The 22,091-nt window shown below is 41.2% G+C and overlaps 1 protein-coding gene across 1 annotated transcript in view; it reads left to right on the forward strand.

Moving 5' to 3' along the window:
* LRPPRC (leucine rich pentatricopeptide repeat containing) overlaps positions 1–22,091 on the forward strand; it is a 318,251-nt gene that overhangs the window by 112,100 nt on the left and 184,060 nt on the right. Inside the window, exons 21-23 of the mRNA XM_033937468.1 lie at positions 2,648–2,778; positions 6,884–6,969; positions 16,433–16,640. Coding sequence (XP_033793359.1) covers positions 2,648–2,778; positions 6,884–6,969; positions 16,433–16,640 — 425 coding nt within the window. The remainder of the gene's footprint in view (positions 1–2,647; positions 2,779–6,883; positions 6,970–16,432; positions 16,641–22,091) is intronic.

Genomic DNA, 22,091 nt, shown 5'->3' on the forward strand with positions numbered 1-22,091 from the left:
TCCCTGCCTTCCAGCCTTTGTCCCAAAATTGTGCCCCTCCCGTGTCCCAACGTGCTCCTCCACCCTGCCTTTCTCCCTTTGTCCCAGATCATGTCCCCTCTCTCCCTTACTTGCTCGAGCCGCACTCGCTCCTTCTGCCTTCAGCAGCACACACGTTGCAAGGATGCGCAGGCAGCAATTCACATGCTGCACATGGCTGACCCACAAGCCTTCCCTCTGACATCAGAGAGAAGGTTTCTGATCAGCTACATACAGCATGTGAACTGCTGTGCGTCCCTGCAATGAGTGCTGCTGAAGGCAGAAGGCGGTAACTGGGAAACACACACATGCACTTACCCTTTGCTGACCCGGAAGGCTTTCCTTTGACGTCAGCTCTGACATCGGAGGGAATCTCTCTGGCTTCGGTGGAGGGGGGTGGGCAGGAAGGAAGGATCCCTGGCAGCGGCTTCGACAGAGGGCAGGAAGGAATGATCCCCTGCAGTGGCTTCAGCGGGCAGGCAATATCCTTGGTGGCGGCCAGTGCCGTGTACTCCTAAAAAGCAGCTCATGTACCCTTACTACATGTTGAGAAACACTGGTTTAGCGGAAGACCAATGAGAAGCAGGTTGCAATAGTCTAAGTGAAAGGTGAAGAGGGTAAGGATGATGATCTTAACAGTGCGCTGAGAAAGAAAGGGTCTGATTTTAGTGATATTGTAGAGAAAGAAACGACAGGTTTTGGCAGCCTATTGGATATGTTAAGAGAAGGAGAGAAATGAGTCAAAGATTATCCCGAGGTTGTGAGCCGACGAGACAGGGAGGATAAGAAATAGAAATGGGGAAAGAGGAGAGATGGGTTTAGGTGGAAAGCTAAGGAGCTCAGACTTGGCCATGTTTAATTTTAGATGGCAACAAGACATCCAGGTAACTATATCAGACAAGCAGGTTGAGATCCGAGTTTGAATTATACCTGGTTTCAGCAGTCGTTAGTCCTGGCACCCAAATTTGAGCTCCAGAATCAGCACTCTGGTTCAGGTTCACTTTTATTTGATATATCAAAATTACAATAACAAAGTCAGAATGGCACGGAATAATATTCTATCATGGGCACTCATCTTTGACTGTTTTTTACACCTAAGCAGCAACAGGACCAGCCACCACTACCGAGAGCCCTTTGCCCTGATCCAGCCAAACAAGTAAGCTCTTCCCCCAGCATTCCGTTGGAAAAATCAATATGCTTGCTTTTAAATATTATCAGAAGTAGGAGATCAACTGCTTTTAACACCTAAGCAGCCTATAATAGGAGCCTTTGCCCCGATCCAACCAGGCATGTGAGCTCCTCCCCCTATATCCCGTTTAAGAGATCAATCTACCTGCTTTAAATATCAGCAGCAGTAGAAAAACAACTGCTTTTACATACAAGCAGCAGCGAGACCTACCGCAACCACCAAGAGCCCACAGACCCGATCCTGCCAGGAGTGTGAACTCCTCCCCCTGTAGTCCATTGGAGAGATCAATCTGCCTGCTTTTAAATATCAGCAGCAGTGGAGATCAACTGCTTTTACACCTAAGCAGCAACGAGACCAGCCACAACCACCGAGAGCCCACAGACCCGATCCTACCAAGAGTGTGAACTCTTCCCCCCATGCAATCCGCTAAGAAGATCGACTGTCGACTCCGGGCAGCTTTCCCGCAGAGGAGAGAATCCTGCATTCACCATGGGCCTCATCTGGGGCAGCCTCCTTGGAGCGGCTGGGGCACGGGCAGTGTGTCTGGGAGGGAATGCATGGATGGGAGAACATCGCAGGGGAGGAGACATAGGCATCCTGGGACTGTCTGCCAAGTCTCTTCCCTGAAGAAGCCCTTTCTGGAAACGTCAATCGCTCCTCCTAAACTTACTTGCTCCACTTCATCACTGACGCTGAAACCGTGGATTGAAGACAAAGTTTTATTTTATTTTTCTTTCCAGCTTATGATTTATCTTTAATCTTATCTATTGTTTTGCCTTTTGTCTTTGTTTTGTTCTATTTCTATCATTTAAATTTCTCCAGAATTCTACTGTTCAACGGCTCCCCCTTCTGCTTCTATTCCTTTCTCTCCTCTCTTCTACCTTCCAAAGTAATTAGATCAATGCTGTCTTGTTAAAATGTTTATTTTATTTTTATTTTTCCTCTAACTCTACTTTTCACTTCTCTATTACCCTCCAGGTACTTTAGTTAGATTGTGAGCCTTCGGGACAGTAAGGGAATTTTTCAAGTACCTTTCTTATTTCTAATCTTAATGTATATTTTCTGTAAACCGCTTAGAACCTAACGGATGTAGCGGTATATAAGAAATAAATTACATTAAATTACATTACATTATAGAATAGCATTGAATATCGATTTTTTGGACACCATTTACTGAATCTAGCATAGTCCATATTTTGTTTTGAATGTGAAACCACAGTCTCTTTTCTTTTCTCTTTTTTTTTGTTTTTTGCGAAGGGAGCAGAGTATTTTCAGACTGAAAGTGGCACATAGTACCAGTGCATCAAAAGGCTATTTGTTTTCTAAAGAGTTTGTGAACTGAAAGACTAAAGGTGTTGAATGTGAACGTAGCCATCTGGACCGTTCAGTGTTCTTCTTTATTCCAGGGTGAGAAGCATTCTAATGTCTTCCTTGTTTCAGAATTTGCAAAAAGCGCTGGAGGTGAAAGCCAAATATGAGGCAGACATGGTTGATGCTGGCTACGCAGTCTTAATAAACATGTGCTGTCGACATGATAATGCTGAAGAGGCACTGAAGTTGAAACAAGAACTGTAAGTACACCAGTGCTGAGATACACAGGCCTTGTAGAAATGAGTGGTTTGCATGATACCCCTTTATGCAGTACTGATTGAAAATTAACCATTGGTGGATAGCTCTAAGTCAAATAGATGTTGGCATTGTCATCTCGAAGCAGGGACTTTAGATCATTTATTCTATTGTCCATTTATTTTGGCTTTTTGGAAATCAATATGGGGCCAAATAAATTGTTTGTTGGAAAATCCAGTGGCATTGTCCTATGATACTGTGTTATTTGGCATGCCAATGAGAGCTGAAAGCCAAATATCATCTAAGAACAACAGGCTTTTACTTATTATGACAGGAGTTGCCATACAACAAATTACGAGCAATTGGAAAAATTGGAGGAGGCTTAACTATAGTTTTTGGTGGAATTCCTTGTGTCATATGTATAAAATGGAAAGAACATTAGCCTCTCAGAAAGGGAATTTCAAGAAATTTCAGGAGACTTGGGAGCCATTAACAAAATATTGTAATGTCTAAATATTGTTTTATCCTTTTAAAAATGCACATCAGGGAGGGGGGAGGAGGGGGGCTTTGGTATGATATTGAATTTTGGTATATAGATATGGGGTTCACGATATATATTTTACGTGTTGGAAATTGTGATTGATTAGGGGGGAGGGGGGATTAATTCTGATATGGATATTAACAGAATATTAAGTGTAGTATTTACATTAAATTAGAGACTTCTATTCCGCCTGTACCCTGCAGTTCTAAGCGGATTATAATTGAAGAAGGCTGGACATTTCCAGGAAGTTACAAATTTTAAGGAAAGATACATAGAGATGCTAGAATAAGAGATAGGGTTAGATACATAATGGAGGCTAAGAGGGTGAATTTAAGGAAGTGGAGGCTGAGGGTAAATTTAAGGAAGGGGGGACATTTGAGGAAACTTGTAGGGAGGGAGGAGATTAGGGTTGGTTATATGGTGGGGTAAGCAGGGAGGGGGATGTTAGGGAGGAGGGGGATAAGCGGACAAGATAGTTTCTTTGAATAACAGAGTTTGAATATAAAATGATGTATTTACTGTTACACTTATTGTAAGTTTTAAAAAAGAATAAAGAATTGGGAAAATTAACCAGAGGATTGCTGATCGGGAATTCTTAGTACATTCGTAGTTTTTGCAGTGGTGATGAGATGTCATCTTTTATGCCACTTTTTCAGAGGTTTTCTTTCCAAACTTATGGTGAGGTTGTGGGATCAATCCCAGTGCTGCTCCTTTTGACTTTGAGCAAATCACTTAATCTTCCATTGCCCCAAGTACAAAATAAGTATCTGTATATATGCAAACCGCTTTGAATGTGTAACCACAAAAAGGCAGTGTACAAGTCCCATCCCCTTTCCACTTTTCAATATTAGTGTTTAGCTGCATGATTGGGATTCAAATATTCATATATAAAGAATGCTTCCTTTTTAACTTGTGCTTGCTGTGTATATACAGTTAAGACTTAAAAATGAAATTAAGGAGGGCCTTGAAAAGCGGATTCGTACCCAGACTAAGGACTCCTGTTATGAAGTCGTGGTAGCGATTCTCCCGTGGCAAATGCATTGAAGCCCGTAGGAATTGAATGGGCTGCTTTGCATTTGCTTGGGGGAATCACTACCCGTAGCTTTGTAAAAGGGGACCTAAGTTGCATTCGTTAAAAGCAAAGTTAAACAGCACTGAGTTTAAGTGTGGCACAGTGGTTAAAGCTACAGCCTCAGCACCCTGAGGTGGTGGGTTCAAACCCACGCTGCTCCTTGTGACCCTGGGCAAGTCACTTAATCCGCCATTGCTCCAGGTACATTAGATAGATTGTGAGCCCGTCAGCACAGATAGGGAAAAATACTTGAAGTACTTGTATGTAACCACTTTGAGTGTGGCAGTATGCAAGTCTCAATCCCTTTCCCTGATGTCATATGATGTCATAATGCCTCATTCCACCAATAAAATCCAACCTCTTCGGCAATGTCACAATGGCTTCATTGTTCTATACTTGGCTCACTTGTATTGGAGTGAGGTACAGTAGTTCAAGCTACAGCCTCAGCACCCTGAGGTTGTGGGTTCAAACCCCCACTGCTCCTTGTGACCATGGTCAAGTCACTTAATCCCCCATTGCCCCAGGTAGATAGATTGTGAGCCCACCAGAACAGATAGGGAAAAATGCTTGAAGTACTTGTATGTAACCACTTTGAGTGTGGCAGTATGCAAGTCTCAATCCCTTTCCCTGATGTCATATGATGTCATAATGCCTCATTCCACCAATAAAATCCAACCTCTTCGGCAATGTCACAATGGCTTCATTGTTCTATACTTGGCTCACTTCTGATACTGTATTGGAGTGAGGTACAGTAGTTCAAGCTACAGCCTCAGCACCCTGAGGTTGTGGGTTCAAACCCCCACTGCTCCTTGTGACCCTGGGCAAGTCACTTAATCCGCCATTGCTCCAGGTACATTAGATAGAGCCCGTCAGCACAGATAGGGAAAAATGCTTGAAGTACTTGTATGTAACCACTTTGAGTGTGGCAGTATGCAAGTCTCAATCCCTTTCCCTGATGTCATAATGCCTCATTCCACCAATAAAAGCCAGCCTCATCAGTGATGTCACAATGGCTTCATTGTTCTACACTTGGCTCACTTCTGATACTGTATTGGAATGAGGTACAGTGGTTCAAGCTACAGCCTCAGCACCCTGAGGTTGTGGGTTCAAACCCCCACTGCTCCTTGTGACCATGGTCAAGTCACTTAATCCCCCATTGCCCCAGGTAGATAGATTGTGAGCCCACCAGAACAGATAGGGAAAAATGCTTGAAGTACTTATATGTAACCACTTTGAGTGTGGCAGTATGCAAGTCTCAATCCCTTTCCCTGATGTCATATGATGTCATAATGCCTCATTCCACCAATAAAATCCAACCTCTTCGGCAATGTCACAATGGCTTCATTGTTCTATACTTGGCTCACTTCTGATACTGTATTGGAGTGAGGTACAGTAGTTCAAGCTACAACCTCAGCACCCTGAGGTTGTGGGTTCAAACCCCCACTGCTCCTTGTGACCCTGGGCAAGTCACTTAATCCGCCATTGCTCCAGGTACATTAGATAGAGCCCGTCAGCACAGATAGGGAAAAATGCTTGAAGTACTTGTATGTAACCACTTTGAGTGTGGCAGTATGCAAGTCTCAATCCCTTTCCCTGATGTCATAATGCCTCATTCCACCAATAAAAGCCAGCCTCATCAGTGATGTCACAATGGCTTCATTGTTCTACACTTGGCTCACTTCTGATACTGTATTGGAATGAGGTACAGTGGTTCAAGCTACAGCCTCAGCACCCTGAGGTTGTGGGTTCAAACCCCCACTGCTCCTTGTGACCATGGTCAAGTCACTTAATCCCCCATTGCCCCAGGTAGATAGATTGTGAGCCCACCAGAACAGATAGGGAAAAATGCTTGAAGTACTTGTATGTAACCACTTTGAGTGTGGCAGTATGCAAGTCTCAATCCCTTTCCCTGATGTCATATGATGTCATAATGCCTCATTCCACCAATAAAATCCAACCTCTTCGGCAATGTCACAATGGCTTCATTGTTCTATACTTGGCTCACTTCTGATACTGTATTGGAGTGAGGTACAGTGGTTCAAGCTACAGCCTCAGCACCCTGAGGTTGTGGGTTCAAACCCCCACTGCTCCTTGTGACCCTGGGCAAGTCACTTAATCCGCCATTGCCCCAGCTACATTAGATAGATTGTGAGCCTGCCAGGACAGACATGGAAAAACGCTTGAGTACCTGAATAAATTAATGAAAACCATTCTGAGCTCCCCTGGGAGAATGTTATAGAAAATTGAATGAATAAATAAATAAAAGTTTGCCTATCGGTGTGTGCTAATTAGAAGATGAAAGGATATGTATGAAACTGTCGAGTTTGATTTCTGAACAGTTTAAATACATAGCCTATTATCCTTTCAACCTTTTTTTCTTCTTTGAAGTTCATAATTGTGTATATTGTTGCTCTGAACATTTTGTTAAATCTCAAAAGGAAGACATTGCTAGCATTCATCCTCCCAGTGTAATCACTCTCATTGTTTAATTTTTTAGCACCTGCAAAGATTCATCTGTTGTTTTAGACACCTTCAAGTACCTGGCGCTGGTGAAGGTTCTTGGGAAGCATGGTAAACTGGAAGGTAAGTTGCTGGTTTCCCTCATTGCACATTCCTGCTATGTAATAAAAGTATCTGCCACTAGAATGAAAATGTGACTGGATATTAATGGTATATCATGTCCTGCAAAGTGCTTGAACATTTTGCATACAAATTTGCATGTGAATTCAACCAGAGATGCTTGGACAGTGCAGGCCATTAGTTTTAATGGCTTGGCAAGCTTGTCATTTACATTTGCACAGCTCAGTGCTTTTTGCATTTTTGCAGCTAGGTTTTATTAGCATTGCTGTTTGGATTGAGTTTGAATATCATGGCTTCTGGCACAAATTGCTGATGTGCCTAGACTAATGGCTGGGGTTTTTTTGTTGTTTGTTTGGTTTTGGGTTTTTTCTAAGTAGGTATGAGGGTTCAGTAGAGCCTTGTAAGGAACTATGGAAATCCAACTTTTTTAACCTTCTGTTATTTTCTTTAATGTTTGTATTCTAGACGTGTTTATTTAAAATGAAATCTCTGTTGAAAAAACCTAGGAATTAAACCTGTTTATAGATCTGCACTTGTACACTGCCCCAGGACCTCCAGAAGTCCAGGACAATTCTGGAATAGATTTTGTAGCTATTAGGTATGTGTTGTGCTCCAAGCATCCATGAAGCTGAGTTGTTAATAATGAGTGGCTTAATGGTTAGAGCAACGGCTGTCATTCAAGAGAAATCTTGGCACTTGCACACATGACTCGCCTCTGTTTCCATTTTCCTTTATGAACTAGGTCAATCAATCATTGTTTCCAGATTGGACTATTGTAATTCCATCTATCTAAGTCTAACCAAGAAAAATCTTCAAAGACTTCAGCGGATCCAGAACATTGCGGCTAGGTTGATCTTCGCAAAAAACAAATTCAATCATGTTTCCCCGCTTCTGTTAAAACTTCACTGGCTTCCGGTGATTTCTAGGATTCACTTTAAATGTACCTGCCTAATATTCAAGATCCTACATGGCATTCTTCCTCCCCTAATCCCACTATCCTGGAATTCTTAGAGACCTGACACTACCAGATCTGCCCACATATTCAAACTATCTTTCCCCTCATTAAAAGGCGTCATGTATGCAGGTAAATTAGGGAAAACCCTTTTCTTCAAATTCACTGAGCTTTGGAATAACCTCCCTGCCCCGCTGCGGAACCTAGGCTCATTCCAATTATTCTGAAAGCATCTGAAAACCTGGCTTTTCTCCAAAACGTAAAGCTGTCTATTTAAAATGTAAAGCTAGCTATCCTCTTCATAACCTCTAATTCCTTATTATGTCCTTCCCTCATTTATTGAATTACCTGTAAACCGTGCCGAGCTCTATCTTTATGGAGATGATGCAGTATACAAACTTAAGGTTTAGTTTAGTTTAGACTTACTTTAAGCTAAACTTACCTCAGAAAAGTTTGCAGTTGTGTTTTATTTTTGCATGTGCTTTAAAATAAAGACCCATACTTAGTTACTGGGCATAGTAAGTTGAGACAGGATGTAAAATAAAGGTAGAACTGTGAGTCATTACCAGTGAAGACTTATTACACTGTACTCCAACAGGTCAGTTCTGATTGCACTGAAATCCTAGAGAAAAGGAGGAAATGGATAGATCAAATAAAAAGGAATTCAGCAGCACACCAGCCAGAATTTTGGAATACTTTGATTATTGTATAGCTTTAAATAGAAATTCTAATACTTCATGTTGCATCAAGGAACGATGTCACAGGAAAAAAAAAAACTAAATAAATGTGAAAACCAGAAAAATCCAATCCTTGACTTTATATACCAATTCATCCCTTGTAAAAGGGCTCAACAAATTAGATAATTTCTATCCTACACTTATCTTAAAATGGAAGAATCAACCAGAGATTTTTGAAATAAATATGTTTTCAACATTTTTCGAAAGGTTGTTATTTGAGCTAGTAACCTAATCTCTGAAGGAAGCTCATTCCAAATTTTTGCAGATAAGAAAGCAAAAGATTTGCAAAAATTGAATATAGTTTTGATTCTTTTAACTGATAGATAACCAAGTTTATATTTCTGAGTATTTCTTGAATGAAAAGGTAAACAAGAATTGAAAGAGACAGGAATTAAAGGGGCAAAGATCCCGTATAAAATTTTAAAAATTATACGAATGAATTTGAATTGAATTCTCCAGAACACGGGAAGCCAATGGAGTACCTTAAACAAAGGGGTCACATGATCATTTTTATGTTTCCAGATATCAGTTTTTCCGTTATGTTTTGAATAAGTTGCAGTCTTTTCAGATTACCATAAATATATAAAAATCCAATATAGATGATGCCCAAAACTAGGAAAAGTTGAACAACTGTTTTTGTTTTTGAAAGTACATACAAAAATAAAATCAAAGGGGAGCAACCATATTTTATGGTGCATAGATCATAAAATCCCCTCTGTTCCTTCCCTTCCTTTTAAGATTTTTTTTTTTTTAATTGTATTTAAGCTCTTACCTTTTCCCATTTTTCATTTTAGTCCATTAAGTCTATTTGTATTGTCGTTCCCCCCCCACACACACTTTTTACTCTTAAGCTTATATTTTATTTTAACAATTTTATTTTAATTTTAAACTGTTTAGGTATGTTTTTGATAAACGATATATCAAAGATTAAATGAACTTGGAAACATGGCTTGTAGGTGGTATATAGAAAATGAGATAAAATCAAATCTAATATGACCAACATATATGTGTAATCATAGTTCCTAAATATCGTTTAAATCGATATGTGTCTTCCTTCATATTCCCAATTTTCCAGAGCACAGATGGTTCTTAGGGCCATATTCTGTAAACCTTGCTGAAAGTTAGTGCTAATAGGCACCTAGATCATGCCTACCAGCACCTAACTTAATTGCATTAATTGGCACGGTAATTGAACGCATCATTTAAAACCGATTTAAAAACAAAAGTAGGCACTTGAATTGCACCTACAGCATGGTTACTAGTGGCATCTAAGATCAAAGTAGGCATGTTTATGAGCGGAGAATAACCTTAGGCGCCACTACACACGATTCTCGCAAAAACTTAGGCCTTTTAAAACCCTGGCCTACGTTACCGGTGCCTAAGTTTTTTCTTAGACACTAGTAGCTGCAATTCTGTTAATGATTCCTAAATGTGATTGACAAGCGACTGGCGCCTTTTACAGAATCTGGGCTGTAGATTTTTAACTCTTGTGCTGTGGCGAATAAGTTTGGTGGCAGACAGAGTGGCCTAATGGTTAGAGCAGCTGCCTCAGCACCCTAAAGTTGTGAGTTCGATTCCCAATACAGCTCTTTGTGATTCTGGACTAGGGAGTTGTGCGGGGACAGAAATCAAATCCATCCCCGCCCGTCCCTATAAACTTCAGAAGTAGTTATTTCCTTTAATTATGCTACTGAATTAAAGGCTCTGGTAGAGACCCATTTACAAATAAGCAAAGACACTTTATTAATTTGGAAATATTAATTGGGGAATAATACATACTTTGGAAACGGGTTTCTACCAGAGCCTCTAATGTAAATATAAAATATAAATACTCAGCTGATGAGGATCCCCCAAGCTGTGATAGCTGAGGGCTTCCTCTGCAGGTGGCCGGGGCTCCTTTTTGCCAGCTTGGCAGGCAGCAGTATCATCCCTGAGTCACAGATGCTGGTTCATGGATGCTGCCAGCGACTGCCGTGCTTGGTGGAGGGGAGTTCTGGCCGTCTTTAGAGGAGGTCCTCTGATGGCGGTGCTTGGGGATCCCACCAGCCACAGCAAAGGTCAGCAAGTACTCAACACTGTAGAAATAAAACTAGAAATGCATTTCCTTTTCTTTTGAACACAATACAAAGGCATCTGCTATATACATTTCCCAAAGCTAACAGAACTTAGGAGTTGATATATTTATAATTTTATTTTCAGTGAGAGGTGAAATAGACCAGATAGGTCATATGGTCTGTATCTGCCGTTATTTTTTTCTGTCTGTATTTACTTTGTTGTGTTGTATCATCTGGCTTGTTTGTTTTTATCATTCAAAAATTTTTCATGAAAAGATATATGAATCCAAACCTATGCACAGTTTAGCCTCCTTCCACCCTGGTTTTCTCAGCAGGAAGTGCTCTTTCTCTTTCTCTCTCACCAAGCAGTCCTATGGGGCAAAGACCTAGACCAGTGATGGCTAACCTTTTTGAGCCCGAGTGCCCAAACTGCCGCACAAAACCAAAGAATTTCCTCAAAGTGCCAGCACGTCAATTAAACCTTAATAACAAGATTTTAGTATCTAAAAACTCTTTATAAAGTTGCCTGAACTATGTAACATCATTTTTAAAGGTTGGAATCTTTGTATTGTCAGAGAATTAATTTGATTCACAATCCTTTGGTTTTCATTTCAATTTATTGGCAATTTATAATGTTTTAATGATTTCATTCAATTTAATGAATTTAGGAAGAATTTGATTCAGTTACACAATATATTTTAAATGTATTATTCACATAACATGTCAAATGTATCCTGAGTAAAAAAAAAGATAAACTTCTTAAAACTGTTAACTGTGTCAAGACTCGGTGTGTATTCCCAAAGAGTTTATACATGTTTTTTTCTAAAATTTACAATCAAATTAGAAAATAGTTAAATCATTACATTTCTAATAATATGATGTAAAGAAAACAAAAGAGCTTTCAATTAAACCAACCGTTTTTATTGGAAATTCCAGATTGGAATACAACAGGGCCATGTAAAGTCCCTTTTTTAAATAACATCTTTAAATAATATTTAAATAACTTAGAAAGTGTCTTAACTGCAAACTGAAAATACTGCTTCATGTAAACATATGCATTGGGCATGCTCTGAAAAAAATTAATGTGATTTTTGTTGTTGCATGCATGCTGATAACTTGTCAATCCTTGGCTCATAGTGCGTTAATTTCAGAGCAACACATGCAGCACTCATGTCATCCGTTAATCTGTTTCTAGCATCAGATTTTATATGATTCAAAGCCGAAAACAGATGCTCACAAGCATAGGATGACCCAAACAAAGTAAGAAGAGCAATCCCAAGTGCTTTCATGGACTTAAAATTGTCTGGCAGAGAATTCCACGCTTTTAGGATTTCATTTTCAGAACTGCTAGCAGTGATTTCATTTGTCACCCTTTCACACTCAATACGTTCAAGAGCCGCATGCAGGTCATTGAATTTACTTTTCCAGATAGAGCTTTCTTGAAATTCCAGTAGCTCCATTTCCAAATTTTGAATATCCAACCACTGTAAGCAGGAAAGATCAAGATCTTCAAATGTGGACTTTTCTGGGGAAGTTATAAATGAAAGGGTTGTCTCCATCTTACGGAACTGAGAAAATCTTTTACTAAAATTCTCCTTTGCTTCGGCTACAATGGTGGAATATGCTTTGTGGATTTCCTGGTGTTTTTTATGACTGTCCACAAATGTTGTAGAATTATCCAAATGTATTTTTAGGTTGGGAAAATATTTTAGCTGTCCACCACTCTCAAGGTCTTTTTCAAAAACATGCAATTTTCTCTCAAAAGCTTTGATGTCACTAAACATGCTTTCTGCTTTTTTTCCCATGCCTTGTAATTTTTTGTTTAGTACATTAAAGTGGTTAGTAAAATCTGTAAAGAACATGAGGTTGTGTGGTTTTGCAGCATTTACAGACTTGGAGCAATGGTATGATTGTTTCACTTTTGACCATTTGCCATTTAAAGACTACTTGCTACCCAAAGACTTCTAAGACTCCTGATGCAGGCCGGATGGCCGAAACGTGATCATGTCGAGTCATTGAGTTGCTTTGGATGTACGATTTTGTTTTGGATTAATAAAGACCATTGGATTTATCAGATGAGTTGAAAGACACTGTTTTTGTGCACCATCTTGATTGGACATTTCCACTTTGTCCTTGCTTCTACAGCAGGGGTGCCCACTTTTTGGGCTTGCGAGCTACTTTTAAAATGACCAATCAAAATGATCTACCAACAATAAAATTAAAAAAAAAAACCCACAAAGCACACTGTATGCAGAGAAAATGTTAATTATCATTTATATTCCGTGGGTTTTCAAAGAGGTCAAGTCAGACGAATCTATGCAATGTCACTTCAGGAACAATTATACAAAAATAGACAAATATACCCCCTCCCTTTTTACTAAATCGCAATAGCAGTTTTTAGAGCAGGGAGATGCACTGAATGCCCTGTGCTGCTCTCGATGCTCATAGGCTCCCTGCGCTAAAAACCGCTATTGCAGATATAAATTCTCTAAACAGACACATTTTGATCACTAAACTGAAAATAAAATCATTTTTCCTATCTTTTTGTCTGGTGATTTCATGAGTCTCTGTTTGCACTTCCTTCTTCTAACTATAAATCCAATATTTTTTCTTTCTGCCCCTCCCCTTTTCTTTCTGTCTCTTCTTTCTCTCTTCCCCCGCCCCCCCCAAGCCATCGCGCCAATTTCTCCACTTCCCCGATTCTTTCCCTACCCCCTAAGCCACCATGCCGATTTCTCCCTGCTTCCATGAGCCAGGCCAGGAATGTACAAGCGCCGGACTCTCAAGACTTCACCTCTGATGTCAATTCTAACGACGGAGAGGAAGTTCCAAGCCAGCCAGGCAGCGATTGGCTGGCCCAGAACTTCCTCTCTGACGTCAGAATTGACGTCGGAAGTGAAGTCTTGTGAGTCCGGCGCTTCTACGCGCCTGGCCTGGCTCAGGGAGGCAGGAAGAAAAAGATTGCCAAGGCAACGCGATCGACTCACATTGCCTTTGCGATCTACTGGTCGATCGCACTCGACCATTTGGGCACCCCTGCTGTTATGGTATCCTGTCCTGACCTGAGGAAAGGGGTTTAGTCTCCAAAAAACTGCCTTATTTCTATTTCCTATTTATAAACTTTAATCAATAGATACAATACTACTTGATTCTACGTAAAGCAACAAAACAATTTTTTCTACCTTTTGTCGTTTTTGCTTTAATCATCTTGTCTTCACTCTTCTTTCTAGCCAGCTTCTGTCCGCTCTGTCTTCCATACAGCATCAGCCCCTTCCATCCACTGTCTGCCCTCTCCCCGTTCCATATGGCATCTTCCCTCTTTTTATGCTCCTTCAATAAACTGTCTATACTGTGCCCCTTCTCTTCTCCTTTGTACATGATTGATTTCAGCTCTGCCACCTCTCCAGTTTTCTCTCTCTGTCACCATCCCGTCCCCTATGCTCTGGCATCTCTCTCTTCTCCTTTCTTTCCTTCGCACCCCATAGTCTGGTATCTTCCCTTCCCTGATTCTCTAGCATCTCACTCCTTTCCTTTTCTTCCATCTCTCCCTCCCACTCCATGCTTTGTCTTCTCCTCCTTCCTTTTCCCTTGGTCTGGCATACTTTCCTCCTTCCCTCCATGCCCTGGCATCTCTTCCTCCCTCCCTTCCCTCCAATCCCTGGCATCTCATTCCATTCCCTCCCTCATCTTCTTTCTCCCTCCAGTTGGGTGCAGCAAGTCTATCCCCCTCTGCTCCCTTTCCTCCTTCTGTCACCCATGACCTGGCGTCATGAACTTCTTCAGGCAGCAGCATTCACAATTTGCTGCTGTTGCCAGCTTCGGGCCTTCTTCTCTGTCGGGTCCTGCCTTCATGGAAACAGAAGTAGGCAGGACCCGGCGGAGAGGAAGGCCTGAAGCTGGCAACAGCAGTGAATTGTAAATGCTGATGCTAGCCGAAGAAGTTCATGACGCCAGGTCGAACACCCGGGGCAGACTGCTACTCTCCCCCCCACGACCCTCCTAACTCTCCCTCCCTCCCATCACGAGACTCTAAACAGGCTGCTTCAGGACTTTCTACTGCCGTGATTCCCTCTGGCACGTCACTGATGAGGGAAGGAGGGAGAGATAGGAGGGTCGGATCGGGTTGGGATTCGCCCGGGATGATGATGAGGCTGCTGCTGCTGCCAGCGAATCCAGCAAGGGTGAGGCCCCAAAGCTCAGCACTGGCAGGCCCCCCTGACTATTTCGGGCCCTAGGCCTGTGCCTACAGGGCCTATCCTTTAATCTGGCCCTGCTTCCCCCCCCCCATATGCCCTGACATCTCTCTCTTCCACTCCATGGTATGGTATCTCCTTTCCCTCCGTCCCATGGTCTTTGCATCTCTTTCCTCCTTTTCCTGATCTTCCTTCTCCCTCCTTCCCTCTCTCTCCCCAATTGGGTACAGCAGTATTTCTCTTTCCCCCCCCCCCACTGAGTACAGCAGTATCATCAGCATTTCTCTCCCCCCCCCAATTGGGCACAGCAGAAGCAGCATTTCTCTTCCCCCTCCCCCCTAATTGGGTGCAGCAGCATTACTCCTCCCATTCCCCCCCCCCCCCCGTCTCACACACCCGGCAAATTCGCTACAGACAAAGGCAAGTTGCAAGTTTCCCTTGGTCGCTGACCTATCTCCCAAAGGGCAGCGACAGAGGGAAGTTTACAACTTGCTGCTCTTGCTTACTTCGGGCCTTTCTCGTTGCCGGGTCCTGCCTTCACGGAAAGGAGGACGAGGGATTCTTCAGAGCAGAGCATGGCACTAGTTGAGATCCTCCAGTGGGACAGCAGCCTTATTTGATACACTTTTTGCTGCTCCTCATTCTCCTTAAAAATACTTCTGTTCTAGGGATGTGCAGGGCAGCAGTATTTGAAGTCACGTTTCTTCTGGAAAAGAAATGATCTTGCTTTGATTTCCATCACTAAAAGAATATATGTAAAACTTAAGTGGTTCACATACTAAGAGCAGCTTCCCCGCAAATGAATTCAAGTTACGGTAGATCATGTTCACAAATTTTGCACTGAGAGGACATGGAGGAAGTGTTATTTTAATGTTGGACGTAGTCTGCTTTTCTAGCATGAATTTTCTGTAAAGTGGTCAAATGTGTGTGTGTGAGGGGGGAGGGTTCCTGTGCAATAATTAAAACCAGCATTGGAAAAATCCACTTTGCTTATTCCTTACAGGAAAATGTTGATTTCTGCCTCCCTAATGAAGCTTAATGAACCTAATGTTTTAACATGCAGGCTGTTGGAAAGCTTTCATTGGCTCTGCTTTGCTAATTAGTATCGACACAGCAAACAGGCCCTATCGGTATCAGACCATTAGTCTGGCTGTATATATAGTGTAAACACATCTTTATTATCTGGCCTCGTGACAAGCCATCTGCTGAAGAAACAATGGTGTGATTTAGCAGATGTTAGTACTGAACGATAAAAGCATCCATTTAGTAGGATCTCGCAGCTATAGGGCAGACTGTACCGGGTTATGTGGTACAGAGTGGGCACACAGTTCCTATCTATAATTTGTAGTCGCAGTTGCAGAGAAATGATAAAACCATGCTATTGTGGATTTATAATTGTAGTCTCGTTTAGAAATGCAAGTAGTAATTAACTTGAAATCGGCATTATACACCAGAATTTACATTCCTGCTGGGTTTGAAATGCTGTTTTAATAACAGTTTGTTTTCCCTACATGTGTTATTTCATTGTAGACGCTATTAACATTCTAAAGGAGATGAAAGAGAAGGAGGTTTCCATCAAAGGTTCAAGTGTCAAGACCATTTTCCACATCCTCAATACTGCAGCTTTACAAGGTGATGTTGAAACAGTGAATCGGTTATATGAGACCATCGTGACCCTAGGTTTGGCAGATGCCTCTGCCAACCTGTGTTCTCCACTGATTACAGTTCATCTTGAAAAGTAAGTTCATTGAGCCACAGTAAATGTACATCACGATATTCTCAAGAAAACAAATACTGAATGTTTGCAAGTTGTAGACCATAACATAGCGGTATCAACTGAAAAAGAATAGGGACATTTGTACGGATGGATGTTGTGATATTTTTTTTACTGGACTGTCATCTACAACTTAAACATGGAAAATGCCGTTGGTAAAAAGCCTTATGGCCTATCCAGTCTGCTCATCCATACCAACTGCTCAGTTCTACGATTTGTTCTCCTTCAGAGATCCTGTTTTTGTGCCTTTTTTTTTTTTTTAATTCAGATACTGTCTTCCCCCCCCCTCACTACCTTCACTGGGAGGCTTTTCCATGCATCCACTATCCTTTCTGCATTATGGTAAAAAGTTCTGCTCTATGGCAAATAAACCAGATTATAATATAGAATGTGAGACCCTATTTCTGAATGTTGCAATAAGTGAAATATAATCTACTTTGTTTATATTCCAAAATATATTTAGACAAAGGCTGGTAGAAAATTTTTTTTTTTTTTTTTTTAATTCCAGGGTTTCTTCTTATTTTGCTCTCACATATTCTCAAGACTCATTCTGCCAGTTTGTAGGATGGAAATACCTTATTCCAGTACAATAAGTGAGACATTCTAGACAGTGGGGTTATTTCCCTTTAGCCACATGCTTCAGAAGAAATCCACTCCGGATTTTTCATTCTGCCTCTATAGTACTTCCCTGTGCTGTTTAGCTCCCTCTACAGTTGTTTCTTTCTGCAGATGTGTTGGTTCTACCCTCCCTATTTTATTATTTTTATTCGATGTAATTTCATTCCCTTTTTGGGTATTTTAGTGCTTGGAGCGATTTTGAAGCTCTGCCTGCTTGAAAATTCACAGATTTCGGTCTGTACCTGACAGGCTGATCCTACTGGCTACCTGTTAGCCAGTCTGCATAGTTTTCTCCGGAGATCAGGGCCGCCCCTAATGTGGTCTCACCTTCTGTTAATCAGGGGTCAAACGCAGGCTGTTAGGCGCCCTTAGGAGGCTTGGCGGTGTCTCGCATGGTGCCGGCTGTGTCATCACGTCTCTGCCCGTACCATATGCAGGGCTGAGGTATAGTCAGCCATGGGAGTTTGGCAGCCCGAAGATCAGCTTTCCTGAACTATTCCCAGCATTGTGGCAGTGAATTTTCTAATCTAGCTTCTATGAGAGAGCTGAAAGCAGGCTGCAGCACTGATTCTGTCAGGTCACAGTGAGTACACAGGCTGACACCCTGTGAGAGACGGGAGGTTGGAAAAGTGGGGTTTTGAGTGTTTCTAAATGTTTCCCTATGTTCCCACCTCCTGAAAAATCCTGAAGTTGCTATTTTTAGAGTTTGGGAAGTGTGAAAAATATTGTGATTTTGGCGTGAATTTTGTGATGGGAGCCATCTTTGATTTTTGGTGATTGTATTTTCTAAAGCTCCCTGCTTCTTCAAAACTGCAAGTTTTGCCTAGAAATTTACTGGGATGGAGTCCTTGGGCTCTCCTCATGTGGATTCTTGCTAGGATTGTGCTAATTTAACGTTTTTAGAGTGTTTTTGTGCCACATGCCACAGCGTCCAGCTTAGCCTCTCCCCTGCTGAAGCAGGTAACCAAATGCTCAGCTATCCCGGTGGGGCGGCCTTCATGGTTTTTGGGGCTCTGCAAGGCTGGTAATTTCATCCACCAGGTTGCAGACCCTGCACAGCCTCAGAAATGCATAGTTTATGCCCCAGGAACCGGACACCTTTTCAGAATTTTTAAATTTTTGCGCTCTGGATTTCAGACACGTGTGTTCTCTCCCTGCGCAGTCCCAATCTACCTCCATGGCATCCCTCAGTACTCCTTTGGGAACATCTTAGATTCACTCTGCCACTATGCATGTGTTGCCTGACCCTGATCTGAGGAATCCAGATGCAAATGATTTGACCCCTTAGTTACAGGTGCAGTGCTTCCTGAGCCGGGAGATCAGGGACTTCTTTCCATAGTCTCATTCACTTTTTTCATAGTTTCCCCCAACACCTCACTTCTCAAGAAGAAGGAAAACCACAGGGCCTAGTTCTGGTTGTGACAGGAATGCAAATTATAATCTAATCAATAGTCTTCTATTTCTCTATATTTCCGCTTAGATTTAAAATTTTTATTTTTTATATTTGCGGTATATCAAACAAATTAAACTAACTAAAAAGAAAACCCTACATAAGAACATAAGAATAGCCTTACTGGATCAAACCAGTGGTCCATCTAGCCCAGTATCCCGTTTTCATGGTGGCCAATCCAAGTCACAAGTACCTGGCAAAAACCCAAATAGTAGCAGCATTCCATGCCACTGATCCAGGTAAAGCAGTGGCTTATCCCATGTCTGTCTCAAAAAGCAGATTATGGACTTTTCCTCCAGGAACTTGTCCAACCGTTTTTTTAATAAACCAGCTACATTAACTGCTCTTACCATATCCTCTGGCAATGCATTCCAGAGCTTAACCCTTCTCTGAGTGAAAAAATATTTCCTCCTATTGGTTTAAAAGTATTACTTTGTAACTTCATTAAGTGTCCCCCTAGTATTTGTAAATCTTGATGCAGTAAAAAAATCGATCTACTCGTACCTGTTCTTCACCACTCAGGATTTGTAGTAGACTTCAATAATATCTCCCCTCAGCCGTCTCTTTTCCAAGCTGAAGAGCCCTAACCTCTTTAGTGTTTCCTCATACGAGATGAGTTCCATCCCCTTTATCATCTTGGTCGCTCTTCTTTGAACCTTTTCTAGTACCACTTTACTTTTTTGCAATAAGACCAGAACTGAATGCAATACTCAAGGTGAGGTTGCACCATTGAGCGATGCAGAGACATTATAACATTCTTAGTCTTGTTTACCATTCCTCTTCTATTAATTCCTAGCATCTTGTTGCTTTTTTGGCTGCATATTGGGCGGAAGGTTTCAGTGTACTGTATTGTCTACAATGATACCCAGATCTTTTTCTTGAGCGCTGACCCTCAAGATGGATCCTAGCATCCGGTAACTATGATTTGAATTATTCTTCCCAATGTGCATCACTTTGTATTAGTCCATATTAAATTTAATCTGCCATTTGGAGGCATAGTCTTCCAATTTCCTAAGGTCTTCTTGCAGTTTTTCATAGTTCGCATGCCTTTTAACAACTTTGAACAGTTTAGTGTCATCTGCAAATTTAATTACCTCACTTGTAGTTCCAATTTCCAGATCATTTATAAATAAGTTAAATATCACCGGTCCTGGTACAGATTCCTGTGGCACACCACTATTTATCCTCCTCCTTTGAGAAAAATGGCCATTTAACCCTACCCTTTATTTTCTGTCCATAACCAGTTCTTAATCCACAATTGAACATTGCCTCCTATCCCATGACTCTCTTTAATTTTCTCAGGAGCGTCTTAGGAACTTTGTCAAAAGCTTTCTGGAAATCTAGATACACTACATCAGCCGGCTCGTCTTTATCCACGTTTTTTTCACACCATCAAAGAAGTCACAACTGGTGTAAACTGGTGTGGCAAGACCTCCCTCGGCTGAACCTATGCTGACTCTGTCTCATTAAATCATGTTTGTCTACATGTTCCACGGTTTTATTTCTTCTAATTGTTTCCACTATTTTGCCAGGTATTCAGATCAGGCTTACCGGTTTGTAATTTCCCGGATTTCCCCTGGAACCCTTTTTAAAAATTGGCATAATATTGGCCAGTCTTCAGATACTACAGACGATTTTAGCGACAGGTTACAGATCACTAACAGCATGTCAGCAATTTCATATTTGAGTTCTTTTAGTACCCTGGGATGTATACCATCTAGTCCAAGTGATTTATTACTCTTTAAATTGTTAATTTGGTTTAGTATGTCTTCCAGGTTCACCGAGATTTCATTCAATTCTTTTCCCTGATCACCCTTGAAAACCATTTCTGGTTCAGGTAGATCTCTTATATCTTCTGTAAAGACCGAAGCAAAGAATTCATCCACTCTCTCCGCTATGGTCTTATCCTCACTGAGCACCTCTTTTACTCCTTGATCATCTAACGGTCCCACGGATTCCCTCACAAGTTTTATGCTTTTGATGTACCTGAAAAAAATTGTTACTATAAGTTTTTTCTCTTTAGCAAGTTGTTCTTCATATTTTTGTTTAGCTTTCTTTATCATTGCTTTGCATCTAACTTGCCAGGGCTGTATCTCTTCTTATTTTCTTCATTGGGATCCTTTTTCAATTCTTTAAAGATGTTTCTTGGCTGCAATAGCCTCTTTCACTTTGCCTTTTAACCACGTTGAGTCTTGTTTTCTCTTTCCACCTTTTTTAATATGTGGAATACATCTGGTCTGGGCTTCCATGATGGTATTTTTAAATAACATCCATGCCTGGTTTACACTTCTGACCTTTGCCACAGACACTTTTAGCTTCTTTTTAACTATTTTCCTCATTTTATCATAGTTGCTCTTTCGAAAATTAAATGCCACTACAGTAGATTTCTTTAGCGGCGTCACTCCAGTTATTAGCTCAAATTTGATCATGTTATGATCACTGTTTCCCAGTGGACCCAACACAGTTACCTCGCATACTATGTCCTGCATTCCACTAAGCTCTCCCACTTGTCAGTTCCTGGACCAGTTGCTCCAAGAAGCAGTCATTTATGACATCAAGGAATTTAACCTCCCTATCACTCCCTGGTGTAACATTTATCCAGTCAATGCTAGGGTAGTTTAAATCACCCATTATTATACTTTTGCACAATTTGCCAGCTTTCCTAATCTCTGAAAACATTTCTTCGTCTGTCTGCTCATTCTTTCCCGGGGAACAGTAGTATAAACCTACCCATATATTCCTTCCCTTCATACATGGAATTTCTATCCATATAGATTCCATACTGCTATCTGTGTCATGCAGAATGTTTATTTTGTTTCATTCAATTCCCTCTTTAACATATAGCGCAATCCCCCCCCCTCCAATTTGATCTATTCTATCATTGTGATATAATTTGTACCCAGGTAACACAGTATCCCACTGATTGTCTTCCTCCTATCAGGTCTCTGATATGCCTATTACATCTACTTCCTCATTCAGTGCTATATACCGTTTTTTTTCGCTCCATAAGATGCACCTGATCATAAGATGCACCCTAGATTTAGAGGAGAAAAACAAGAAAAAAAAATTCTGAACCAAAATCTCCCTGCCAGGCTCTGCATCTAACCCCACACTCCCTGCCAGGCTCTGTACCCTGTCCCCCCTCTGTTAGTCCCAGACGACTAACAATTTTTTACACACCCCTACCTTTTTAAATCCCCCCCAGTACCTTTCATTTGTATTTATACCTGCCTATTAAAACATTTCTAGGCAGTTGACAAACACTGAACTTCACTAATACCTCTCATTATTATCGACTTTAAAGTCACCTTGTTTGTCACGGTGGGTCCCTTCTTCTTCAAGCCCTG

This window comes from Geotrypetes seraphini, chromosome 3 (genome assembly GCF_902459505.1).
Source record: "Geotrypetes seraphini chromosome 3, aGeoSer1.1, whole genome shotgun sequence".
NCBI classification, from domain to species: domain Eukaryota; kingdom Metazoa; phylum Chordata; class Amphibia; order Gymnophiona; family Dermophiidae; genus Geotrypetes; species Geotrypetes seraphini.